General features: G+C 48.6%; 1 protein-coding gene across 2 annotated transcripts in view; it reads left to right on the top strand.

The window, feature by feature from the left end:
• MATN2 (matrilin 2) overlaps window positions 1-27856 on the top strand; it is a 173129-nt gene that overhangs the window by 128026 nt on the left and 17247 nt on the right. For both annotated transcript variants that reach the window (XM_027561473.1, XM_027561472.1), the window contains exons 7-11: window positions 4692-4814; window positions 11748-11870; window positions 14897-15019; window positions 15244-15366; window positions 27690-27812. In XM_027561473.1, the coding sequence (XP_027417274.1) occupies window positions 4692-4814; window positions 11748-11870; window positions 14897-15019; window positions 15244-15366; window positions 27690-27812 (615 nt within the window). The remainder of the gene's footprint in view (window positions 1-4691; window positions 4815-11747; window positions 11871-14896; window positions 15020-15243; window positions 15367-27689; window positions 27813-27856) is intronic.

Raw genomic sequence — 27856 nt, 5'->3', positions numbered from 1 at the left:
CTCTCTCTAGTAAAAGAAATTGAACTTATAAACCTTTCCACAAAGAAAATTCCAGGGCTAGCTGACTTAACTGGTAAGTTCTACCAATTTATACCATTTGAGGAAGAACTAATGCCAGTTTCATATAAATTTTTCCAGAAAATGGGAGAGAAAGGATCATTCTTCAATGTATTCTCTAAGGCCTGCAGGATACCAAACCCAGAAAGGGACATTATAAGAAAAGAAAATGACACAAATATCCTTCATGAAATACATGCAAAAGATCTTTGTTTTTAGCAAATTCCACAATATATGAAAAGGATAATACTTCCTGAGATTTATCCCAGGAATTCAAGGATGATTTAACATTCAAAGCTTGATTAATGAAATTTAAAACATTAACATACAAAAAGTAGAAACTGTGTGATCCAATTCAGTATATACAGAAAGAGCACTGGGCAAGACCTGACACTCATTTATGCTTTAAAAAAAAAAAAAAAAAAAAAAAACCTCTCAGCAAGCTAGGCTTGAAGAGAATTGCCTCAGTCTGATCAGTGCATCAGTGAAAAAATTATCCGCTAACGTCGTGCTGACTGATGAAAGATTGAATGCTTTCCTTATTAGATGAGGAGTAAAACAGGATACCCACTCTCACCACTTCTATTTAGCACAGCCTGTAAGGTTCTGAGGGCTTCCCTTGTGGCTCAGTTGGTAAAGAATCCGCCTGTAATGCGGGAGACCTGGGTTGGATCCCTGGGTTGGGAAGATCCCCTGGAGAAGGGAAAGGCGACCCTTGCCAGTATTCTGGCCTGGAGAATTCCATGGACTGTATAGTCCATGGGTCGCAAAGAGTTGGACACAACTGAGCAACTAAGCTTCTAACCATTGTAATAAGGAAGTGAAAAGGAAAGGAAGAAATGAAATCTAGATTGGAAAGGAAGAGCTAAAACCATCTTGATTATGGTAACTGTAAGTATAGCACTTTCCTGAGTTCTACTGAGAGGAACTGGTTGTGGGTACCCCCAGGATTGTAGGTGGCTTTGCAGAAGTGAAGGTAGGCTGGGTACCCCCCTGAAAACTGGTGTCTGAAGTAAGGGCAGTCTTGTTGGGGACCTTACACTTTACCTTGTGAGACTGGATGTTAACTGTAGGTAGTTAGTGTCAGAACTGAATTAAATTACAGGGCTCTAAATTGGTGTTGGAGAACTGCCTACAGAACACAGATTGAAGCAAATGAGCCTAACTGTAAATCAGGTTGTTGGCATAATCACCAAGAGAATTATTTTAAGTGATGGGCATGGAATATATTGACGTTACACTCCAAGTGGCAGATATCCAAAAAACAAAAGAGCTTTAACTGTTTCTAGCAGTCCTAGCATTAATAGAATTGTTATTCTTACTTTGAAAGTATACATATACACATATAAATATATGAAATGATAAGTGTATATAATGTTAATGTCCCTTTGTACCTATATTTTCAGTATAATGGAAAATAAACCCAAATGTAAAATCAAATGTTTTAAATTTTTTAAAAAAATTTACTGAAGTATAGTTGATTTACAATATTGTGTTTAATTTCTGCTGTAGAGCAAGTGATTCAGCTATATGTATGTATGGCCTCGGTATTCTTTTCCACTGTGGTTTATCACAGGATATTGCATACAGTCCCCTGTGCTCCGCACCTGTTGTTTATCCATCCTACACATACTAGTTTGCATCTACTCATTCCAAACTCCCAATCCTTCCCTCCCCACCTCCCCTCTCCCTGGCACCCACAAGTCTGTTCGCTACACCTGTGAGTATGTTTCTGTTTCATAGATCTGTTCATTTCTGTTGTGCTTTAGATTCCACATATAAATGATATCCTATAGTATTTGTCTTTCTCTATCTGACTTACTTCACTTAATACAATAATCTCTAGATTCATCCATGTTGCTGCAAATGGCATTATTTTGTTCTTTTTATGGCTGAATAATATTCTATCATTTATATACCTATATACACCACCCCTTCTTTATCCATTCATCTGTCAATAGGCATTTAGGCTATTTCCATTCCATTTTAATTTAAATGGCCATAACAGACAACATGGTTTCTAGATTAAAGGAGGCTAAGCATACATGAAATTAAATATAATCCCTGACACTTTAGTATATTCCATACTAGAGGGTAAAAAATACTGTAAAGAATATTATTAGATCAGCTGAGAAGACTAAAATGTGGATGGTAGATTAAATAAAAGTCTTGTATAAATGTAAATTTATGAAGTTATGGCTACACTGTGGTTATATCACTGGCAAATAGATGGGGAAACAGTGGAAACAGTGTCAGACTTTATTTTTCTGGGCTCCAAAATCACTGCAGATGGTGATTGCAGCCATGAAATTAAAAGACGCTTTCTCCTTGGAGGGAAAGTTATGACCAACCTAGACAGCATATTGAAAAGCAGAGACATTACTTTGTCAACAAAGGTCCATCTAGTCAAGGCTGTGGTTTTTCCAGTAGTCATGTATGGATGTGAGAGTTGTACTGTGAAGAAAGCTGAGCACCAAAGAATTGATGCTTTTGAACTGTGGTGTTGGAGAAGACTCTTGAGAGTCCCTTGGATTGCAGGGAGATCCAACCAGTCCATCCTAAAGGAGATCAGTGCTGGGTGTTCACTGGAAGGACTGATGTTGAAGCTGAAACTCCAGTACTTTGGCCACCTGATGAGAAGAGCTGACTCATTGGAAAAGATCCTGATTCTGGGAAAGATTGAGGGCAAGAGGAGAAGGGGACGACAGGATGAAATGGTTGGATGGCATCACTGACTCAATGGACATGGGTTTGGGTGGACTGCGGGAGTTGGTGATGTACAGGGAGGCCTAGTGTGCTGCAGTTCATGGGGTCACACAGAGTCGGACATGACTGAGTGACTGAACTGATACTGAACTGATACCTACTCTTAGGAAGTACAAGCTGTGTTTAAGGGAAAAGGGTGGCAATATGTATAGCTTTGGAGAAGGAAATGGCAACCCACTCCAGTATTCTTGCCTGGAAAATTCCATGGACAGAGGAGCCTCGTGGGCTACAGTCCACAGGGTCGCAAAGAGTTGGGCACGACTGAGCGACTAAACAAGTGTAATTTTAAACTGAGTAAGTGTATAGCTTACTCTCAAATAATTCAGAGATGAACAAATGATAAAGCAAATGGGGTAAATATGAACAATAGGTGAGTGTGGATAGAGAGTCGCAGGTGCTTCTTTTACCTGTCTGCTGGTATTTTTATGTTTGTAACTTTTGTAAATTTAAAATCATTTCCAAATAAGAAAGTTTTTAAAAAATACCTTATAGATGATTGTGTATTGCAGTTATATGTTTAAAGAATTCCAGCCTTTTAAGGATACATTATGAAATATTTATGGACAAAATGATATAACATCTGGAGTTTAGCTTCAAGTTATATGGCATCTTCACATGGGATATAGGAGTATACATATCCCATGTAGGTTGACTGGTTTGCTGTAGGTTTGCTGTAGATTGATTCTCTTGAAGCCAAGTGATATACATGTGGATTTATTATACTATTCTGTTCTTTTTTTTTCAGTGTTTAAAATTTTCCTTGACTTTAAATTGGGAAGAGTTGGCATCCGCTCAATATTTTTCCCTTTGAGAATACTGTGCACTTTTCTCTTAATCATTTTGTTTCCTTTGGTATAGGGTGGGAAAACTCATTTATACCAAATGCTTCATTATGAAAATGATATATGTAGTTCATATGTTCCTTGAAACAATGAAAACCCTCATTGAAACAGAAAAACTTCTCTTAAGACCCCATCAGTGGCCACTTATTTCAAGTAATTTTAGACAATACATTCAAGTTTCAGACCCATCAGTAGAAGAGTCCCATTCCATATCTACAAAATACTTACACAATAATATGTCATTATTAAAAATTCCATGTGACCTTTTTTTTCTATTTTGGTTTAAATTAATGTGTACCTGGGCTTCTCTGGTGGCTCAGTGGTAAAGGATCTGCCTGCCTGGGTTTGATCCCTAGGTCAGAAAGATCCCCTGGAGGAGGAAATGGCAACCACTCCAGTATTCTTGCTTGGATAATCCCATGGACAGAGGACCTTGTGGGCTATAGTCCATGAGGTCACCAAAGAGTCGGATACGATTTAGTGACTAAAACAACAACACTATATACCTAGAGCTGTGAAATCTTGATATGATTTAAGTGCAGATGAGGCCAATAATGTAACAGGGAGGAATTTTGCCTCAAAGGATGCCTTTCACTTTCAGGCCTTTTTTCCAGGGTTTGATCTCGTATACTGCTTGGCTAAGTGTTTCACTCAGTTAAGTGATTTGAAGTCATCGTTTTAGTTGCATGCCTTCTGTAAAACATTCAGCGAGGCTCCCTCTTCCCAGCCTGCAGCACAACGAACAACGCTTACATTTTGGTGGCTCTGACATGAACCAGGACAAGGAAAGCCTCTTCACAAGGCATAAACATCTTGTAATATGTCAAGAAAGTCCTCTTCTGGGGAGGCCATATCCCTAAACACAGAAATAGCTTCATTGAGAGATCCCTCGATGGCCTGAGTGTTTTGAGTGTTTGAGGTCATAGGAATATATCTGTTTAGGGAAAGTTAAGATTGTGAGTCCTTTGGTTTTCCTATGCTAGATTTCCAGTTTGGTTCATCATTATGATTTTTCTTTCTTTGCAGAGATAGACTACTGTGCCTCACCTAACCATGGATGCCAGCATGAGTGTGTTAACACAGATGATTCCTATGCCTGCCGCTGCCTGAAAGGCTTTACCCTGAATCCCGATCAGAAGACCTGCAGAAGTAAGTTGCACCGCATATGGAAGAGGGGCTTGTTCCACAGATGGCCCTGCTGGCTTTCGTTTTTCTTGCAGATCTCCAGCAGGTGTGCTTGTTCTCAGCATTTGTGCTCGCTGACATCATTCTGCCCCTTATTTTATCTTTTGTCTCGCCTGATCCTGTGATGGGGTTGATTTTTAGACAGTGCATAGACTGGGTTTGCCCACTGGTTTCCTTTAATGAAGTCAAGGCACCAGCTGAAGCTCTCGCCTATCTGAAATGAGGATGCATGCCCCCACCTCCTTACCCTCACAACATGTATTTGGGACTTAGAGAAAGAAAAGGCTGGGTCCAGAGTTGGAGGGAAAAGGAGCTGGTTTCTTCCGGTCCTACCCGATGAGACACTTTTTAAATTTAACATTTACTTTTATTTATTTGAGTGTGCCGGGTCTTAGTTGCAGCATGCCGGATTTTTGATCTTTGTTGCAGCATGCGGGATCTTTAGCTGTGGCATGTGGCATCTAGTACCCTTACCCGGGATGGAATCCAGGCTCCCTGCATTGGGTGCTCAGAGTCTTAGCCGCTGGACCACAAGGGAAGTCTCAAGATGAGACCCTTGAGGGTCTCTAAGAAGGGGGACATTGCATCTTTCCTTGATATAAAGGAAGAACAAAAATTGGAGACTCTGGGGCATCCTTGCAGCATTGGAGAGGTGCCTGGTGTCAGCAGGGTGATATTAAGCATGTGCTGAGTGGCTCAGATGGTGTCCTCTGGCACCTCAGAGGGCTTGATGGGGGGTCTAAAGCATGAACCTCCAGCGGGATCTCTTTAAGTGACCTGTCCCTGAGAGACCCCCTGGAATGGAAGGTCTACAAGGACAGTGATTCTTCTCTTTTTCTCACTCGTGAATCCTCAACACCTCAAGTATTCAGCACATGCTAGTGTGACACAATATTCAGTGAGTGAATGAATGAGAGAGTACATGGATCTCTAGATTTATCATCCTGGAGAAATAGCAACTATCATCTGAATTAATCTTGTTAGAAAGGTGGCTTTTGTAAGGCACACAAGTTGTGATTTTTTTCAAAAAGCATTCCCAAAGTTAGGCCACAGATACGCACACTGAACTGTCCCCATTCTCCCGACTGTTGACTCACAGAACTCTCTGGAACTCCCACTGAGGGACATATCCCTCATCCCCTTCTTCCTAGTGGTGGGTGCAGCAGTGTTCTGCAGCACAGGACTGGATTTTCAAAAGGCTGAACACATATTGTTTTTTGAAAAGCACCGTGGGCTACTGAATGGAATCCACAAGCCGCAGCCTGCCCACAGCACATGTGACTCACGTGCTCACTCTACTACATGTGAGACCTTGTAGGGTGGTTAAAGGTGGCAGAGCCCATAATTTGCAGCTGAGTCTCTCTTACAAAAGAGAATTCCCTCCACCTTGCCTGGATGCAAACTCTGGCGACGTTCAGGCATCAGATGGGAATTTTAACTGGGAGGTTCAGAATGTGAAAACAATTAGATAGACTATTTTCCATCAGACCACACATGGCTTCAGCCGTGGGAGAGGCCAGCCCGGCCGCTCCTGTCTGTGCTATGCACACCTTTTTCTCGGGGCGAGTGTGTCGGTGGCTGGCTACCTCCAGGGAAAAATCACTCGCAGTGGGACTCAGTTGTGGACCTAGACCTCTTCCATGGGGGAAAATTCGATCTGCTCCAACTCAGTCACTGGAGTTGCAGGCTTCACTGTGTGTTGCTAGTGAAGGGAGGAGGAAGTGAGCTGGGCACGTGGCCATCGGTGGAGGGGAACTGGCTTGAAGCTCTGCATCACTTACAGTCATCTGAGATTCCCTTGCCCTCTGCCCCACCCTCCACATCCTGCCTGGAGAGGCACTTGGAATAAGAGAAGGGTCCAAGGCAGTGCTTGCATCGTTATCAAGGGAGGAGGGAGGCCAAGAACAGAAGGATAAGTGGAGAGGAAGTGACCATTTGGAAGCAGTGTGACCACCACAAATTAGCCTGGAGACAGGCCTGTCTCCAGCCCAGTCAGGCCTGTCTCCAGCCCAGAGTCCTTAACACTCATGCATATATATTCAGGGATAGCTCCATTTCCTCTTCAGCCAGGTTCCCTAGTTTTTCATCCAAGAAAAATGGAATTTGTTTCTTAAAACCCAATGTCCTCATCAGCCCTTCTCCCAACATCCTGCCTCGTCGTTACTTTTTCCATTGTCTTTGCTGCAAACCCAGCCCTCCACTGCCGAGATCCCTCTGAGAGCCACCCCTGCCCTGATGTGTGCATGCCGGCGATTATGGCAGACAGCTGCTAACGGAAAGTGAGCGCTCCGTGCCTCTCTGGAGCATTCCGTGGGATCAGGAAGCAGAGAAATGGGGTTTAAAATCTGGGCTTGGTTGTTAGGAGCCTGAGGATCCTCAGAGTGTTAAAGATCTCGAGCTCAGAGTACAGCCATTTACATTTAATGGGCGGGTGATGGATGTGGGCTGTTTGCAAATCTAATAAGAAATCTATTTTTCAATGGAATTTGATGTCATCCAATTAAACTGGAGGTGGGGGGTGCGGGATTCAAGACACAATCCTACTGAAGAAAACAGTCTTGGCCTGGATTTGTTCTTTCTCCTCATCCAGGCATAATTTCTTTTTCTGGAAAGTGCTGTCATCGACTTAAAGCATAAATTATTGAGGCAAGGATGCAGAACACAGAGCCCAGGACTGACTGTCTAGGTGGGGGCCCCAGGGTGGAGTCAGAGGTGGGTGGGACTCCAGGATTGCTCACGCTGGCCCCGAGGCTGGCCCCCTGCCCGGCCCCCTGCCCCTACTGAAGGCATCACACTCTAAACAGCAGGGTACAGGGTGCACAGGTTGAACTGAGTACGGGGGGCAAGTCTTGGCAGTGTCACCCATCCTGGCCATGTGACCTTGGACAGACTGCTTTGCTTCTCCGAACCTCCATTTCCTAAACCAAAGGAACATGACTTTCTGCTTTAACATTTTGTAGCCTGTCCCATCTTTCTAAAACTTACGCTCTGTGCCACTCAGTTGGCATGACAGTCTGCAGTGACCTATCTCTGATCTCTCATGTTTTTATGTCTTACCTTTTCAGTGAGGTCTCCAGCTCCTTTTTGAGGAGCCTTTTAGTTAGTGCCGTTTAGTTGCTGACAGCCCAGCCGTCTCATCTCGCAGGGGTTACTGGACACTCTGGGCTTTGCCAGATAAACCCACACCCAAGCCGGGCCCACGTGTGGCTCATCACAGTTAATGAGCAGACTGGACCAGACGTGGGGGGCATGGTGCGTACCCAGTGAATGCTGAGTGAAGGAATAAGTAACTTACATACGTGTGATGAACTGTGATTCAAGCACGTAAAGAAGACAGAGCTCTACAGGCCAACCTCTGTGGCAAGGAGCCATCAGAGAAGAGGCATTTTGGAACTGCTGTTTGCCAGATAGCTGAGTGCTAACCTTTTAAAGAATCGTCATGTTTTTAAATTGTTTATTTATTTGTTTTTGACTGTGCTGTGTCTCTTTTTGCTGCAGGGGTTGGGGGGCTTTCTCTGGTTGTGGCCAGCCGGGGCTACTCTCTAGTGGTGCTCGAGCTTCCCACTGCGGGGGCTTCTCTTGTGGCAGAGCATGGGCTCTAGAGCTTGTGGGCTTCGGTGGCCGTGGCACACGGTGGCTCAGTAGTTGCGGCTCCCAGGCTCTAGAGCGCAGGCTCAGTAGTTGTGGCCCACAGGCTTAGTTGCTCCACGGCACATGGGATCCTTGTGGACCAAGGAGCGAACCCGTGTCCCCTGCCTTGGCAGGGGGATGGACTCTTTGCCACTGATTCACCAGGGAAGCCCCCAAAATCTTCATGTTTTTGAATTTAATTAGAGTATGTAAATCTTTCTTAAAGATAGTGTTAGCCCTTTAAAAGTTGTGGTAAAATATACAGAATAAGGGGCTTCCTGGGCAACTCAGTGATAAAGAATGTGACTGCAATGCAAGAGATGTGGGTTCGATCCCTAGGTTGGGAAGATCCCCTGGAGGAGGGCATGGGAACTCAACTCCAGTATTCTTGCCTGGAGAATCCCATGGACAGAGGAGCTGGGCGGGCTACAATCCACAGGGTCACAAAGAGTTGGACACGACTGAAGTGACTGCCCACAGAACAAAACTGACCAATGTAACCATTTTTAAGTGCACAGTTTGGGCTTCCCTAATACTCAGTTGGTAAAGAATCCGCCTGCAATGCAGGAGACCCCAGTTCAATTCCTGGGTCAGGAAGATTCTCTGGAGAAGGGATAGGCTACCCACTCCAGTATTTTTGGGCTTCCCTGGTGGCTCAGATGGTAAAGAATCCGCCTGCAATGCAGGAGACTTGGGTTGGAACCCTGGATTGGGAAGATCCCCTGGAGAAGGGAACAGCTACCCACTCCAGTATTCTGGCCTGGAGAATGCCATGGACTGTGTAGTCCATAGGGTCGCAAAGAGTCAGACACGACTGAGAGACTTTCACTTCACATCACTTCACTTCAGTGGCATTAAGTACATTTTTGTTGTTACACAACCATCCTCACCATCCAGCTCCAGAACTTTATCTCCCCAAACGGAAACTCTGCACTGATTAAACAGTAACTCCCTATCCCTCTCTCTCCCAGTCCCAGCAACCACCATTCTATTTTCCATCTCTATGACTACCTACTCTGCTGCTGCTGCTAAGTCGCTTCAGTCGTGTCCGACTCTGTGCGACTCCATAGACGGCAGGCCATCAGGTTCCACCGTCCCTGGGATTCTCCAGGCAAGAACACTGGAGTGGGTTGCCATTTCCTTCTCCAATGCATGAAAGTGAAAAGTGAAAGTGAAGTCGCTCAGTCGTGTCCGACTCTTATCGACCCCATGGACTGCAGCCCACCAGGCTCCCCCACCCATGGGATTTTCCAGGCAAGAGTACTGGAGTGGGGTGCCATCGCCTTTTCTGCTACCTACTCTAGGTACCTCATATAAGTGGAATCTTACAAGATTTGTCCTTCTGTGACTGGCTCATTTCACTTTCCATAAGGCTCATTCCACATCAGAATTTCCTTCCTTTTTGAGGCTGAATAATATTCCACATGCTGTATTTGCCACATTTTGCTGATCCATTCAGTAGACACTTGGGTTGCTTCCACCTTTGGGTCATTGTGAATAAAGATGCTGTGAACATAGATATTTTCAAGGCCCTGCTTTCTGTTCTCTTGGGTGTAAACCCAGAAGTGGAATTGCTGGATCATGTGTAATTCTAGGTTTAATTTTTTTTGAGGAACCTCCATACTGTTTTCCATAGTGGCTGAATGCTGGCTTTTTAGAGCAGCACTTAGTGAAGATAATTTTACTTTTCTCTGACTTTTCTCTTACTTTTCTCTGGTGTGATGGAGAGATTCCTGCAGGTCCTGCACTACGTGGCCCAGTCTGTGGGGCCCTTTGTGTTCTGTGTCTCTTTACTTGGCTCTTTGTCTCTGTCTGTGGCCGGTGTTTTATTGCTAGGTCTATTTTCCTTCATCTCATTCCTTGTTTTCTGACATTCACGTCTGTCTCACACAGGTGAGGCTGTTGATGAACTGATAAGTGCACACAGCTAACAATAATCTGCCTCTCCTCGTGCAGAAGGGGTGAAGCACAGAGAGCATGCCCAGGGCCTGTGGCTTGTGGCGGCATCTCTTCTCTCAGGCCAGCCCCTGCAGGTCATGGGAGTTCTCTCTGTCTGCTCAGTCTGCAGCCACTTCTTCTCTGCGCATGGAAAGTTCCATCCAGCAGTCATGTGGGAGGGCACATCACGGACCCTTTACGTGATGGTCTGAGGTCCTTTGAGTATGGGTTTCATTTCATTTCTTTTCATACATCTTTGTCTTCTCAGGAAGAGACATCTTTCCTAGGGGCTGCAATAAATTCTTCTGTCTCATTGGCAAGAACTAGGCATCTTCCCACCTCTAGACCAATTCCTGGCAAAGGAGAACATGCTTGCCAGGCTGGCTTATACCACTCATGACTCATGCCTTTGGGGTCAGGGTTCTGGTTTCAGGAAGACAGGGTAATGCTTATTGGCAAGGCAACCGACAGTGTCTGCCACATCCGCGGGAAAAAGAACAATGCAGCTAAATGGCTCCAGTTCAGCCCCTGAGGTGGGTGACCAGTCTAACAAAGGCCCTCCACAAGCTCATTTTATTTCCCTTTATAGTTCTTCGACTCTTCCATTACTTTCTCTGTATGTGGGGGGGAGGTGGGGGTAGGGGTGACCCAGCATGTGGTTTTAGCATTTTCTACCAGAAAATGAAACTGCTAATTGACTGCTGGTGGTGATGCTGCCGATGTCTGCCGGCAGAAAGGCAGCTTGGATGGGGGTGAATAGGGCCGAGCTGTAACAACCTGGGCCAGCATCAGAGATGCGTCTTTTCCCGTTTCTTGATTACGGATGGTGTCACGCTCTCACCCAGAGCCCGGTGGAGCTTTGGACCCTTCTTAATGTAATTGCCTTTTCCTGCCTCTCCTAAATCGCTGGGTATCTTGCAAGATCAGCTGCTGTTTATTCTGCCTTGTGCCGTCCCATGCCGTTGTCAGATGTCACTGCCGGCAGCAGCTCCATACACGCTTTGAGCCCTAGTAATCAGGTTAACTGGAAGAAGAGACTGAATTTTCCCAGCGTTTCCATCATTCTTGGGAGGAGATGGGCTGGGAACTGTGGCGCTCAACCCATTTTCCCAGCGTTTTGGCCATCTATTGAGGAAGAGACCCCTGCTGGCGAGCGCAGAGGGACACACTCCCAGGTGCCAGGTTCTCCCAAACAAGCTTGTGCAGAACAGGAGCTGCTGTCTGTGTCCTGTGTAGCACCTTCCTTACTGAATATTTACTGGGAGGGGCCAACCTCAGCCCTGGGAGAAGCCCCAAGCCTGAAGGAGTGTTTGCCCTTTCTCCCTTCAGGGATCAACTACTGCGCGCTGAACAAGCCGGGCTGTGAGCACGAATGCATCAACACGGAGGAGGGCTACTACTGCCGCTGCCGCCGGGGCTACACTCTGGACCCCAACGGCAAGACCTGCAGCCGTGAGTGTACCCGGGTCAGGGGCTCAAGGGAGGGCCAGGTTCACACACAGGGCCCAGGGCTCACTAGCAGCCAGTCACTTCTGAAGCTCCTGGGTTTCCTATGAGCCTGATGGTCCAGCAGCCTTAACTTTCCTGGCCTCAGTTTCATCATCTGTAAAATGGGACTACTCATGCTGCCTGCCTCAGAGACTGGATTGTGAAGGGTGACAGAATCAGCACGTAGAAAACACTTAGAAAAATCCTGCTAGACACATAATAAAAGCCCAGTAAATATTAGCTAGGCCTCTCTGGTGGCTCAGATGGTAAGGAATCTACCTGCAATGCAGGAGTCCTGGGTTCAATCCCTGGGTCAGGAAGATCCCCTGGAGAAGGGAATGACTACCCACTCCAGGATTCTTGCCTGGAGAATTCCATGGACAGAGGAGACTGGCGGGCTACAGTCCATGGGGTCGCAAAGAGTTGGACATGACTGAGCAACTAACACATGCACAAATATTAGCTAATATTATCATTTGCTCTTGAGAGCCTTGATTAAGTCAGACCAGCCTGATTTCATCCAAACTCTGCCTCATACTAGACATGTGACCCCAGGTAAGGTATTAAAGTTCTCCAAGCTTTGACTTTCCCATCCGTTTAAAAGAAGGGAAGATGATAACAGCATTAATTTCCTGGAGTTGTTAAGGGGAATCATGAGGACTATTTCAACCTCTTAGCACAGTGCTTGACACAAGGAAAACATACAATTAAAAATAAGAGCTCTTTGTTGCCACAGAGCCTGGGACAGGAACCAGAAAAGAGACAGACCTCAAAAGGCCCTTGGGCCACTGCAGACCTCATCTGAGGGCGAGCTGAGAAACATGGGACTTTTTATGAAGCATTGTCTTCATTTTCTTGTGTAAGGGGCGCAACACAACTCGGTCCGGTGACGTCAACGTGGAAACTTGCAGGATGTGCCAGCTGGATGGTTCCATCTCTTTTTTACGAGGCAGAGTCTCCACTGGTCCAAGCCAGCGGGGGTGGGGCGTGTGACATGGCGGGGGACGCCCTGACCCTGGGGGGTGCCAGCGAGGGGCTTGGTGACACGGCTGGCACAGAAGGGGTCCTTTGTGTGGCTTTCCACCCAGTGAGCTGCATATCTGCTCCAGCTTTGGGGACAGAGGTAGATTGTGAGTGAGAACAGTACAGCTGTTCAGTATTTGGACCTTCCAGCGCCTGGAGGGGAAGTTTCACAGATGAAGTATTAGGTGCAGAGCGGTCCTCGGGAAACCTCGTGCCCCTTTCCGTCTTCAGAGGAAACAGAGTCCTCGATCGGGCTTTCGAAGCATCAATCTCGGAAGTCAAAGCATTTTTGAACCAGAGAGTTGGCACTGCTCTGCACTTGCCTCTGGAAGTCTCTGAGTCCTTGTGAGAAGCCAGTGATGAACAAGGGTCCTTCCGCTCAACGAGGGAACACCCTGGTGAAGATGGATCTGTGTACAGTCTGTGTGCCTTCTCTTCCAGGAGTGTGGGGCCTGCCAGCTGACAGCTCTGACAGGCATCCCAGGGCAGGCTAGGCATGACCTGGACAAGCCCGCCTAGAGCCTCAGGACCCGTGACCTGCCTATCCCTCCCCGCACGCCTTGGAGCAGGAGAGATTGAGCCATCTTTTCTTTCTGGAATCTAGTAAGAAGGACCATCTAGTCAGCTTCAAGAAAGTATAAACCAAGCTATTTCTTCCTAGGAGTCCCCAGAGATAGCCTGGTAATCCTATTCTCCATGGGGGCTCAGGGAACCCACAGACCATCACAATAGGAAGCCCTTATGAGGGGCTTGCTCCATGCAGGCGTGGCTGGGATCACTTCCCAAGTACTCACTCACTTTATCTGCACCAGATCCCAGTGAGGCATCAACATTCTTACCCCCATTTAAAGATGGGGAAACAAGCGCAAGGGGATTAAGTTACGTTTCCCAGGATCACGTGACAGGTAAATGGTGAACTGAGATGTGAACAGAAGTCTCTGGCTCTTGAGATCTTGCGAATGTTTGCTGTAGGCACAGCCACGGGTGGAATGTTCCAGAAGGCACAGTCCCAGGTCCTGTGGGAGTCAAAGAGGCCCACCCCATGGCCCTGCACAAGGCCTTCAGTGTCTCTCCAGTCTCCTGGTGTGCGTTTTCTCCATCAAGGAAATCTGGGAGGCAGCCTGCAGGGCTGTCTGGTGGGAACCAGTTCACCGCAGCTGTGTGTCTGTTATCCTAGCTAGGCCAGCTGTGCAGGGCTCGGGTGCCAGGACTGGCCACACATGCAAGGCCTTGGCGTTGGTTTGTTTTCTGAATCTGGATGTCCTGGTTATGGAGGATAACAGCACTTTTTCTCTTTGAGATAAAAGGAACTATACAATTCTTTCTTCCCCAGCCATATACTTAGTAATGACAGGCATTCACAAAGTGATTATGTATGCCAGCCACTGTTCTGAGGGTTTTAGGTGAATCAACTCCTCCCACCATGTTCCTAGAAAAAAGCGAGCCTCAACCCCATTTCTCAAGTCATGAGATGCTGGCAGAGAGGCCAAATGACCGCCCAGCAAGCATCTCACAGCTGGGAAGCCGGTAGGGGGAGGTGGGATTTGAGCCCAAATAGTGTGGCGTGGAGCCCTCCCCAATCCTGAGACAAGGCTGTGAGCCGCAGGGAACCCGCGAGGTCCGCGGCTCCACCTTTCCGAGCCTGGTTCTCCTCTCTGTGCCACGGGGAGGGCCCCTTCTCGCACCGGTGCCCCGGGGGGATTGCAGGTGATGCCCAGACCTGGCTCAGGTGCAGAGGGCTACTGTCATTACCACCTTGACCGGAGTCACATGCACCTTACTCCTCAAAGAAATAGGAAGTAAAACAAACCAGGCCAGTGGCACAGGGTGGAAGGAAACCATACACCTCTCTCTTTGGGGCATCAACGGAGTGAAGCTGCCAGGCAGCGGCTCCCCGGGGAGGTGGTTTTGTTCTCTGATGCCCTCCTGGCTTACTTCAGGGGCTTTCCCTGTGTGGTCGCCTGCAGGGGTGGATCACTGCGCCGAGCAGGACCACGGCTGTGAGCAGCTGTGTCTCAATACGGAGGACTCGTTCGTTTGCCAGTGTTCGGAAGGCTTCCTCATCAACGACGACCTCAAGACCTGCTCGCGTGAGTGCCCTTCGTGCTTCTCTTACAGGGAAGAGCTTTGCCACCGGCGTGGAGAACGTGACGGCCGTAGGGGATGGCGGGCCCCGCTCTGTCCTCTGCTCGTTGCTCCGGGGGAGATGGCGGGGCTGTCCCCTGGGGACCGCGCGCCTTCCCGGGGCAGGAGGAGGAGGGTTAGTGGGCCGCGCAGGTCCGTGATCTGATTCCCTGGCTGTGGGGTTTTGCAGGAGTGGATTACTGCTTGCTGAGCCGCCACGGTTGCGAGTACTCCTGCGTCAACACGGACAGATCCTTCGTCTGCGAGTGTCCCGAGGGACACGTGCTCCGCAGTGACGGCAAGACCTGTGCCAGTGAGTGTTGTGACGTCGGACGAGGGGGGCACGGCACGGGCGATCGTGGGTGGGGTGCGCCGAGGACAGTGACCACGGGTGGGTCTGCGCCCCCGGGTTCGTGGCTGAACGTGTGCGAAAGCCCCCTCCCAGCGATGTCAGCCCTGGTGGCTGCCGCTTTCCTGCCCCAAGACAGCCTCTGCCTCTTCCGGCCTGGCCTGTGGTCATTTCGGAGCGGGCATGAGTTATAGTGAAGTAGATGCTTTCCTGACTGCGGACTTCCGGCGGCGCTGCACGCTGAGCGCGTGCTTTCTCTGGGCCGCAACCTCAGCGGAATCCTCACCTTCAGACTAAGTGAAAAGCCTAAAGTGACCAGCTGTTACGGGGTGGGTTCAGACTCTGGACTCTTGTGACTCCAAAGTCAGTTCTGCGAGAAGGGGAGGCTCCTGAGAACCCCGTCCCCTCCCCCAATCCGGATAATTTGGCAGCAGATTGGGGGGTGGGGGGCGAGGTTGGCAGTGAGGTTTCCTGGGGACATATTTCCCGGCAGCTGGTCCCAATTCCTGTCTCCATTACTTAAAAAAAAAAATCTCCCAGATGTCCTCCTCTTCACTCAAGGAGGCTATGTTTTCTGCCCTGCAGTCCTGTTTCCAAGTGGACCAAGATAAAGACTTAAAAATGGTCATTTCGAGAGAAGGGGTCAGAAGTGGAGGAACAGGATTGCCATGTACCTTGCGGGTCCTGCTAGTCTTTCCAGTTATAGGACCAGGTTCCCTGACCACTGATACTACTGTGGTCACAACCTAACATGTCCACCTTTTTATGTCATCTGTTCACTTGGGCAGGTGCCCTGATTGCATAGCTGGGTGTGCCTCTCTAACTCCGCCGGCTGTGAGAAAAGGTTTCCCCCATTTGGGATGGAGTCTTGAGTTTTATGGCTTGCTTGTGGCTGCCTGCCCGGCTGTCCTGGCCAGCACAGGGAGGGGCTGGACATCAGGGTGCAGAAAGAGAGTGGGTGTGTCCAATTGCATGTACATTTGACTGCATGCCAAAGCCAGAAGCCTGCTTTTTAACGGATTTATTTTAATTCTCATCATCTTAGATTATCCATGCATTTCTTTGGACCTCCCCATTGCTGTGATAACCAAGAACTGACTATAAGATAATCGCAGGACGTCTAAGAAATTTTCATGACCCTTCCAAACAAATGCTACCCCTCCTCCTTACAACTGCGTGTCCCACTCCCTCCTTCCAGCCGCATCTGTTATGGCCACTGACACTTTCAAATGTCCATTTTCTCATTTATAGGGCTTGTAACTGATGATACAGTGGTATTATCCATTTGAGTAAACGTGCAACAATGACATTAGAAGTGAATTTTGATATGTATTTGTTTATTATATATGGTGCGTCTACATGAGATGATCAGATGAGTTAGAGTTATCCTATCCTCAGGCAATGGTTGTAGTAGGAAATGGTGAAAGAAAGTGAAGTCACTCAGTTGTGTTCAACTCTTTGCAGCCCCATGGACCATAGCCTACCAGGCTCCTCCGTCCATGGGATTTTATAGGCAAGACTACTGAAGTGGGTTGCCATTTCCTTCTCCAGGGGATCTTCCCAGCCCAGGGATCAAACCCGGGTCTCCCACACTGTAGGCAGACACTTTACCATCAGAGCCACCAGGGAAGTCAGGGCCCCCTGATAGCTCAGTTAGTAAAGGAAATGGTAACCCACTCTAACACCCTTGCCTGGGAAATCCCATGGACAGAGGAGCCTGGAGGGCTGTAGTCCATGGGGTTGCAGAGTCGGACATGACTGAGCACACACACAGGCAATGGTGGTATTTGTAAGAGATGCATTTTACCCGCCATCTGACACATATCTGTTGAGCTTGTCCCCTATTTGAAGCCTGTGTCTGCCCCGGGTTGATTCTGTCTAGCTGCCCTGTTCTGCAGTAATGCGCTGTGTTTTCAGTGTGGCCATAGTAAACTGGGGTTGGGAACGTGTGTTTCCCAGCTCCGTCCCAGATCACAAAGAGCCTGACACCCTGACTGCATCTTTTTTGTAAATCATGCTGGGCTGTGGGTGGGGAGCCCGCTGGAGTTCAGCCAGGCCTGCTCAGCAGATGAGGGTGTCCTTGGCCCTTCATAAAGGCAGCCTCCACTTACCACCTTGATAGCAGGTGGCCTGAGAACACTCTGCTCACTTTCCGGAAGGTTCTCTGAAGCACAAAGAGCAGGCGCAGTTTCCCAGGGCCCTGGAAGGAATGGACGCTTATTCTCACACCCCTGCAGGCACCTTGGGCTCTCTGGCCTCTGGAGTGACGCCCACCCTCCCTTCCTCTTGGTCCCCTGACCCCTAAGCTGCGATCACCCCTTGGAGGGTTGTTCCACAACCCTGAAGGGGGTTGAGGTGGGGAGGGAAATCAGGGGATCTGTTCTGCAAGCTGCAGCTGAGAGGACTCGTCCCGTCTCTACCTCCTGGAAATTTCTGAAATAAACTTAGTGCAAGCGCATCTCAGCATCAGGAAAGACTCTCTAGTCTAGATGTGCGAGGAGCACACAGCCCACAGGCCTGCGAGCTTCTGGAGGTTAGAGACCCGGTCTTACTCAGAGACTGAGTTCCAGGCCTTGCCCACAGGAAATGCTCCATAAAGTTCAATGCATGTTGAGTGAACGGGCAGAGACCACCTGTGTTTTCATCCTGTGGCACCTGGCACAGGGTCCATCTTCTGTTCCGGATGCTTCAGTGGCCCTTGACTTGGCAGGTGGCAGATAACACCTTCCTCCACCTCCTGAGCCCCACCCAGGTCTTCTTCCCTGTTCCCTCCGGTTCTTCAAAGGAGGCAACTCCCCTCTTCTCTGAGCAGGGCCTGAACCTCCAGCCCAGCCTGTCTCCACTTAGGACAACCTCCATATCCCACCTCTGCTGGCAGAAACCCAGCCCAGGGCCAGCATCACCTCCATGGGGAACTTCCTGCCCTCCTGGCCTGCTGGGAGCAGCTCTGCTCCACCCACTGCAGTAAGACCCCATCAGGACCCTTCCCTGTGGCCATCTGTGCACAGATCTAGAATCAGCATGGCAGAGTAGAAAGAACACTGAACTAAGAGCCCAAAGATTGGGTTTAAATCTTGGGAGGGAACTGACCTCTCTGGATCTGACTGCATGCATGCTAAGTTGCTAAAGTTGTGTCTGACTCTGTGACCCTCTGGATCATAGCCTGCCAGGCTCCTCTGTCCATGGGATTTTCCAGGCAGGAATACTGGAGTGGATTGCCATGTCCTCCTCCAGGGGATCTTCCTGACCCAGGGACCAAACCCACATTTCTCAGGTCTCTTGCCTGCATCTAACTGTTCACCTGTAAACTGGGAATGGTCATTTCTGCCTCTTTCTCAGGGTCACTCTGTGGCACAGGGAAAGACAGTCACTGAAGTGCTTGGGGAACTTGTAAAATTCCATAAACCTGAAGGTACTCTTGTTGAAATCTTACTTCCCACTGTTAGACGGCCCCACACTAGGAGCGGGCTGAGGTAGCGTCCTGCTTTGCTGCCTGAAGACCCACTCCTGGTAGGCCTGGCCTGCGCTCCTTGTGGAGACTGCCTGGGAGGAGTCAGGCTCAGGAGCCCGGGCACTACCTTCCTCTAGCATGTGGCGGGTGCTGATGCAGATCTGAGTGACAAGCATAGAGCACTGGGAATTTCAGCTGGGGATACTCCTACACTGGCCACCAGAGGTGGGTGGGCAAAGGCTTTTTCCTACCTGATGCCTCCCAGACTGACGTTGCAGGACGAAGCAACCCTGAGCAAGACAAGAGCAGTGTGTTATTGTATTCAGGCAGTCATCAAGAAATCCTGCATGCTTGGTGCCTTAGCAGCAGAAATGTAATTGTCTTGCTGTTCTGGAGGCTGGACATCCAAGATTAAGGCGCCAGTATGGTCAGCTCTGGTAAGAACCCTCCTCTGAGCTTGCAGATGTCTGCCTTCCTGCTGTGTCCTCCCATCACACACAGATACACAGACACACACGTAGAGAATACGCTCTCTTGTAGTCTCTTTTTAGAAGGGCACTAATCCCATCATGGGGGTCCCACGCTCATAACCTCATCTAACCCTAATCACCTCCCAAAGGCCCCACATCCAAATACCAGCACATTGAGGGTTTGGGCTTCAACTCAGAATTTGAGGAGAACACAATTCAGTCCATCACAGAGACTGGAGAGAAAAGACCACTGTACCCTTTACCCTCGTGTATTCACATTAGAGATAGAAAGGAACAGAAGGAAACTTAGAGATCTTTTCTTTCTTTTGTGGCCTGGGGAGAAAACTGATGCCCCCCAAGCTGACCCTGGGGGTTGACGACAGAGTCAGGGCTAAGACTGGGGTCCCCTGACTTCAGAATCTCTTACCCAGGGTGACCTCTAAAAATACGTCTCAGTTGAGCTGCTTCTGGTTTGTCTGAGAAAAAAAAAACCTACAAAGAGTTAGCAAATGAATGGCTGCTGCTAGATTTATTATTTTTAAAAATGCCAGCAAATGGTGTAATTCTGTCTCTCAGCCTTGGTCACCCTCTTGGCAGGCGGCCACTGTGGCTTTCTCCCTCTGGGGTTGGGGTTGGGTTTAATAACCTCCTACGTGGAGCCCCAGACACAGGATTTCTGTCTGTCATCACCACAGAGGTGCGAGTCCTCGGAACACATTACCCCATGATTGCTGCACCACAGCCCGTGCGTGAGTCACCAGATGTGGAATCCAGATGTGAGGAACAGACTGTATCAGTGTGTGGGGCTGTGAGACTCAGGCCCTAAAACCTGTGCTACGTCCTGAAGCGTCTACTCGTCTTAATTGCAGACCCCCGTCATGATAAGGCTTTAATTAATATGTAGACCTGCCTTCTGACATATTTTTTTTTTTTAAAAGAGGATCCTTCTCTAAAGGGGAAATTTCATTCCTGCATCCTGAGATCTCTGCTAAGTCCCTACAGCCATGTCACATGAAGTGGTGGTTCCGTCTGTCCACTTTCGTCTCTGGATTCGAGTCTAGGTACTTCTGGTTCATTGCTGCTCAGCCCCTACAGGCACTTCCTGTGGACCTGTGTTGTGCTGGTCATCTTGTGCTGACCCTGGGCCACTGTGGGGTTGATGCAAGTTCAGTTTCTGCCCTGAGAGAGTTTAAAATTTCTCAGGGAAGAAGGATATTAAGGATGGATCTTCCATTCTGTGTGATGAGAGTCATCATGAGGGTAGGAGAGGTGTCACGGGGCATCTGGCAGGGGGACCCTCACCTGGTTCAGAGGAAGTCTTCCTGAGAAAGAGGTGTTTGATCTGACCTTTAGAGACTGATGGAGGGAGCTATGCAGAGATGGAAGGTGTTATGGACTGAATATTTGCGCCTCGCCCCCCTCCCTCCGCAAATTTATATGTTGAAAGCCTAACCATGGAAGGTGATGGTGTTAGGAGGCAAGGCCGTTAGGAGGTGATTAGGTCGTGAGGATGGAGCCCGTATGAATGAGATCCCTGCCCTCAGAACTCTCCAATTTCTTCTGCCATGTAAGGATACAAGAAGTCTGTGACCTAGAAGAGGGCTCTTGCCCAACCTTGCTGGCATCCTGACCTCAGACTTCCAGCCTCCAGAACTGTGAGCAATACATTTCTGTTGTTTATAAGCTACTCAGTCTGAAGTGTTTTGTTAGAGCGGCCCCAAAGGGCTAAAATGGAGGGCGTGGTCTTCCTAAGCACAGGAAATAGAACATGCCAGCCAGGGTCCAGAGAGTGAACTGAAAGAAGCTGAGAGTACTGAGTACTTAGTAGTAAGTACCGAGTGCTGAATTGAGAGGGAGACTGGAGAGATGTGAGCCTGGAGGAGCCACTGAGACAGACCAGTGCAGCACTTAGAGTTCATTATGCTATTTGGAGGTTTGGCTTCCCTTGAGAAAACTGTTTTAGTTTGCCTTCTGAGAATCTATCAGCCTATCTGAGCAGCCTCTGATGAGTCTGCTGGGCGAGGATGACCCCTGGACCAGGGACCACGGAGGCGACAGACCTGTGATCTAATCACACCTCTGCCCCCAGCACGGCTGAGACTAATCATCTCTGCAGGGTAAGGGGCCTTGGGAAAGTCACACCCACTCTGTGTCCTTCAGTTTCTGTGACTTTAAAGGAAGGTGTTGGATCAGTTCATCCCCAAGGTCCCTTCTAGCCCGAGAATGAGGGTAGAGGCTGGCAGAGTAAGGGCTCCATACACACTCACTGAATGAATGAACTCTTGTCGGAGTGCCCACCATTCTCCCCAGGCTGAAGGCCCCCCGTAATCGTGAGTCAGGGATGTTGGCTCTCTTTGCCTGTTAGGGAACCACTGACATGCTTTCCCAGCAGGGAGTAACCTTAGCTCGGCAGAGATGCTGATTCCAAGCTGGTTTCCAGACTTGGTGACTGAAAGGCAGCTGAAAGCCTGTGGTCGGGGAGTTAGCTGCAGCACAACTTTGGCCTTCTCTAATTTACCATTTGTGGTTCTTTAATTATGAGTGACAGGAATGTCCCTGATGTGCAGAAACTGGACGTTTTGCTGAACAAATGCGAATCGCACTCTGCAAGGCTGGAAGGAGGGAGAGAAAGGGGAGCCCAGCTGACCGTCACCATCCACACGGCGTGGGTTCTCATTTAAAACTCTCGTGATCCTTGGTTTTCAGAGTAGAAAGCTGAGGAAGTGTTTCCTTTAACTCAGCAGGCATTTGCTGAGGACCTGCTGTGGGGGCCAGGCATTAAGTTCGGAGCTGGGAGATCCAGGAGAGGAGGGCAGGTGCAGCCTGTGGTCCCCTGGAGGTCAGAGCCCGTGTGAGCGTGGTCCAGTGAGGAGGCAGGCATAGGTCCAGAGCAACCAGTAAGTGTTTGGTGATAGCTGTGATGCTGGGGTTTCCTATAGCTCAGACGGTAAAGAATCTGCCTGCAGTGCAGGAGACCTGGGTTTGATTCCCTGGGTCAGGAAGATCCCCTGGAGAAGGGAATGGCAACCCACTCAAGTGTTCTTGTCTGGAGAATCCCATGGATAGAGGAGCCTGGCGGGCTACAATCCACAGGGTCACAAAGAGTCAGACACGACTGAGTGACTAATACTACTACTGCTAGCTGTGACATTACCAGAGGGGGCAGGTGCCTGGGGCTGTGAGGCTCTGTGCAGGGAGGTCCCAGAAGACACCTAGAGGAGGTGGAGGCAGCAGACGATTGGCTGGGCAGAGCCCTATAGGGGGCGGGCTTCTGGCTTGGTGGGCTTCCCTGGCGGCTCAGCTAGTAAAGAATCCCTCTGCAGTGCAGGAGACCCCAGTTGGATTCCTGGGTCAGGAAGATCCACTGGAGAAGGGATAGGTTACCCACTCCAGTATTCTTGGGCTTCCCTTGTGGCTCAGCTGGTAAAGAATCTGCCTGCAGTGCAGGAGACCTGGGTTTGATCCCTGGGTTAGGAAGATCCCCTGGAGGAAAGGAAAAGCTTCCCACTCCAGTATTCTGGCCTGGAGAATTCCATGGACTCTATAGTCCATGGAGGTTGCAAAGAGTCGAATACGACTGAGCCACTTTCACTTTCTGGCTTGGTCCTGAGGTACTGAAAGAAAGTACTCAGAGCTGGGGGGAGCGTGGCTGAGATGAGGCAGCGGGCAGGTTCCTGCGAACCTCACCAATGAGTCCTACCCAGACTCTCAGGAAGCACTTAAGGGTGTCAGGCAGATGGAGGGAAGGATGTCTGCACGCACGCTTTAGAAGAGGACTCCAGCTGAGTCCAGGAGAGTGGGCTGGAGGGGGTGAAGTAGGTTTGTGAAGACCTAGTTGGTAGATGGAGTAACAGCCCAGGAGAAAGATGATGGCAGGTGGTTCATGATGATGGAGGAATGGTATCACCTCTCTGGACACTTGGGAAGGTCTCTGAACCTAAGTTCTGGGTCCCGCGCTGGCATCTCACTTCTGGCAGTTTGTTGGTGTCATCCGTGGGGCTTTTTAAAACATCCGAAAGTCCAGGCAGCACCCTGGACCTCCCGAAATAGAGATTATCTTACGTTGATTGATGCAACCTCCTTGCAGGACAATTTGAAAAATATTTATCCGGGGCTAAATGTTCCTACCCTTTAGTGAGGCAATCCTACTTCTAGATGTTTATCTTTCGGACTTGCTTTCCCATTGTATGCAAAACTACAGGCATACGAGTATCCCCTGCGGTAACAATTGTAATAGCAAAGCCTAGGGACCACCTCACTGCCTTTCCAAAAAGAAACTGGTTAAATTAATCACGGTGCTACCTTTAAAAAATAATGACGCAGGGTGTCAAAGGTGAGAGAGAAGAGTACTTTTATAAGATTTTTTTGTCTGTTTAAATTTGATTTTATTTTTAGAATGGGTAAAAGGTATACATAGTTTAAAAATCAAAACAGTACAAAAAGACGTGCATTAAGGAGTTTGGCTCGCACTCTTGCCCACCCTTCCATCCCCCTGCCTCCCTCTGGTTCCCAGGTAACTGGTGGTGGGCAGCCTCCATCCAGGGCAGCCCCTCCTGAATTCACACACATGTATTCCTTCCCTCCTTCACCGTCCGCCTGCGTGACCGACAGCTGTGGAAATAACGGTGCTGTGTCCCTTCTCCAGTGAAGTTGTCAGAAACACTGTGGCTGCTTTCTGGGAGCTCTCTCTGGCTTCTTGAAGTCATGTTGGCTTCACTCTAAGGGAAGCCGTATTGGGAGCAGCCCAGTGGAGAGGCCCACATGTTGAGGAACTGAAGCCTTCCGTCATCCTCCAGGGAGGAGCTGAGGCCAGTGCACACACCAGTGAGCTCAGAAGCAGATCCTCCAGCTCCAGCGGAGCCTTGGGATCAATGCAGCTCCCAGGGGACCAGCTCGGCTGCAGCCTCACGAGACACTCTGAGCCAGAACCTCCCAGCTGAGCCCCTGCTGGCTTCCAGACCCTCAGACACTGTGTGACATCACACATGTTGCCTTAAGCTGCTAAGTGTTGGCATACCTTGTTTTGCAGCAATGGATAGCTGCAGCTGCTGCTGCTGAGTCACTTCAGTCGTGTCCGACTCTGTGCGACCCCATAGACGGCAGCCCACCAGGCTCCCCTGTCCCTGGGATTCTCCAGCCAAGAACACTGGAGTGGGTTGCCATTTCCTTCTCCAATGCATGAAAATGAAAAGTGAAAGTGAAGTCGCTTAGTCGTGTCCGACTCCTAGCAACCCCATGGACCACAGCCTACCAGGCTCCTCCGTCCATGGGACTTGCCAGGCAAGAGTACTGGAGTGGGTTGCCGTTGCCTTCTCCGCAATGGATAGCTAACATTCCATTTTATTTCCATTCCATTCCTGTTTCTTTGGGGCTTCCCTGGTGGCTCAGCTGGTAAAGAATCCGCCTGCAATGCCGGAGACCTGGGTTCGACCCCTGGGTTGGTAGGATCCCTTGGAGAAGGGAACGGCTACCCACTCCAGTATTCTGGGCTGGAGAATTTCATGGACTGTATAGTCCATGGGGTCACAAAGAGTCAAACACGACTGAGCGACTAAGCACAGCATCTCATTGTGTAGAACATTTGTTCAGCTTGTCTCCTGAGTAGTCGTGGACATCTGGGTTGTTTCCCACTTTTCATTATTACAAACGATGCTGCTGTGAATTACTTGAAAGTATCTCTCTTCATACGGTGCCAGGGTATCTGCAGGAGAGGATCCCAGAAGTGAAGCTGCCAGGTCAAAGGTACATTTTGTACTTTAGGCAGATACTGCCAGATACCCCCTCCAAAGGGGACGTCTCCCCTTAGTATGTTTGAAATTTGAATCATGGGCCCATTTTGCCTTTCAAATAATCTCTGCAGGTGACTGATGTTCCCCTGAGATTGAGAACCATTGCTCTCTTCTCTTGATCAGATGCCCTGAGCGGGTAAGAAGGGAAAGTTTAAAAACCCAAATTCCCTACATGCTTTTAAAGCATGCACACAACAAAATTTCCAAACAGCTATTAGTACAAAAGCCCAGGAGAGCTCAGAGGCTGGGCTGGGAGCTCCCAGGATCGTCTGCAGCCAATGGTGAGGATGCCCCCTGAGAACAGTGCTTTCAGGCTCAGCAGGCTCCCCATAGAGGAAAGCAGTGCCCCTCTGCCAAGTACAGACTCGTCCTGCAAGAGCCTGGGGGCCAATGTCTTTTCAGGATCCTTGTGGAAAGACTCAGTCACTCTTCAAAACTTCAGCCTGAGATGAAGCTACAGGGACAGGACAGGGCATGGGGGATGCTCCAGAAAGAAGGGGCGTGCTCAGGGAGCCTGTCTGCATTATGGCTTGACAAGGCTGACCTGAAAGAGTTATAGCTATTTTATTACATTGGAAAATGGAGTATTCTTAATATAAATTCATGGTGAGGAAAAAAAACCGCTCACCTCCACAGCCAGTCGGCTGTCTGTATTATGGATCACTCAATTGTATTTCCACTCAACACTACGTGAGGGATTACCCCAAGCCATCGAGAAATGTTCTGCATCAATAATGAGTCTAGATTGTGCCTGGAGAAGTAAGTCATGTTCTGAGCAAAGAGCAAGGGCCAGCTCTGCTTTGACTCTCGTCTGCAGTTATAATTTCAGTTGATACAACGCTTTCCCACTGTTCAGATTTTGGCGGCCCTTCTGCCCAAACGAAGACAAAATTCCCTTCATGTTTGGAAGCTTACTTTAGAGTATAGCAACGCAGTGTAGCTGGGGAAAACATGGGATTTATTATCAGAAGATTACATTTTTAATCTGGTGCTGTCACTTATTAGCAACTGATGTTGGCAAGCCATCAATCTTCCCAAAGCATAGTTTCCCTGGCTGGTAAGTGAGAATAACAACAGCTGCTTTAATTAATCCATAGGGTTGTTCTCAAGACTCCCCTCCAAGAAAAATACTGCAAAAATGCCTTAAAAAAGCGTATGGTCTGTGCCTGGCTATAAAAGTGATTATGCGCATTCATTTTAAAATCTCACTTCAAAGCCACTATAGAAATTCCCCTCCATCTGAAATGATAGCATTGACTCTCAGAATTCTGTTTGGTTCTTAGAAAAAGTCTCTTCCCATCTGTCCTCAGTATCAGGCTTTAGCATATCAGCCTGGTTTTTACAGCCTGCTGTCACAGAAGCTGCCCAGCCCCGTCTATGGCAATGCCATTCTTCAGTCGCTCAGCCCTAGGACCTCAGGTCACCCATGACTCTTCTGTCATATCCATGTGAAGATGGACTCTTTATATTAACCCATCAGCAAAGCTTGCAGGCTCTGCCTTCAAAGTCCAGCCTCAGTCTGACCCTCTCACCCGCCTGTCTGAGAGGTCAGGCAGTGGCTCTCTTCCCACTCTCCCTGCTCCAGCCTTACCCGTGGCCCGTTCTGTGCACAGTGGTCCTTTAAGAAAAAAGTCAGTTCGTGTCACCCCACTGCTCAGAACCCTCCAGTGACCCTTCTGACTTAGATGCAGCCACTGCGTGTGACTCCCACGAGGTCTGTCCTGGCTCATCGCCTGCCCGGTCCCCTGATCTCCTTACCTTTCCTGAAACCTCCCGACCCGCTCCTGCCCCTGTTTGCAGATGCTGTACTTCCTTGGGTGTCATCCTTTTCAAACACCACGCATTCACTCGTCTCTTTCTCCAGGGCTCTGCTTAGTGTCACCTTCTCTGACATGGCATGGAAAATAATAAGCCCTCTGCACACTCCAAATCAGCAGACCCTCTCCATCACCCTCATCCTGCTTTTCTCTGTAGCACCTTCTCCTGACATACACATTTGTCTGTCTGTCTTGCCCCTCTTTCCTTCCGCCCCTGCCACCACATGTAAGCTTCACAAAAGCAGAAACTTGGTTTTACTCATTGTTACGTCCCCAGAGACTGGAAGAGTGCCTGACTCAGAGAGAGGGGACTCACGAAATATTCCACAGATCAGGGAACAAATGAATGAATGAATGAATGGATGGAGGGATGACCAAAGTAGGACACATACATGCATACATAAGCAGATGTGCAGATAATCATGGTTATCTGATAATCTGACATTATGGTTACATGATGATCAATGATGTGGAACTTATTTTCTAATATTTATAGGCCATTTCTATCTCTCCTTTTGTAATTTGTCTTTCCGTGTCTTTTGTTCATTTTTCCTACAGAGATGATAGTATTGTTTTATTTTATGTGCTTTTTATATATTAAGACATTTTGCTCATAGACATGCTTTCTATTTTGAAATGTACCCTGTAGGATAAAGTACTGTTTTCATTTAAGGTGTCTAAAATACCTTAAAAGATTAAATACGTGACTAATGTATGAATCATTTCCTTCTTTTGTGTCTGTTTCCACTTGGATTCTCAGAACTGGACGCTTGTGCTCTGGGCAAGCATGGTTGTGAACATTTGTGTATAAGCAGTGGAGACTCTTTCGTGTGCCGATGCTTTGAAGGGTATATACTCCGTGGAGATGGGAAGACCTGCAGAAGTAAGTTCTCATTGGAGTGGGTTCCCATTATTATTTCTGATCTC

Source organism: Bos indicus x Bos taurus, chromosome 14, assembly GCF_003369695.1.
Source record: "Bos indicus x Bos taurus breed Angus x Brahman F1 hybrid chromosome 14, Bos_hybrid_MaternalHap_v2.0, whole genome shotgun sequence".
NCBI lineage: Eukaryota > Metazoa > Chordata > Mammalia > Artiodactyla > Bovidae > Bos > Bos indicus x Bos taurus.
This window is presented reverse-complemented; position numbering and strand designations above follow the sequence as displayed.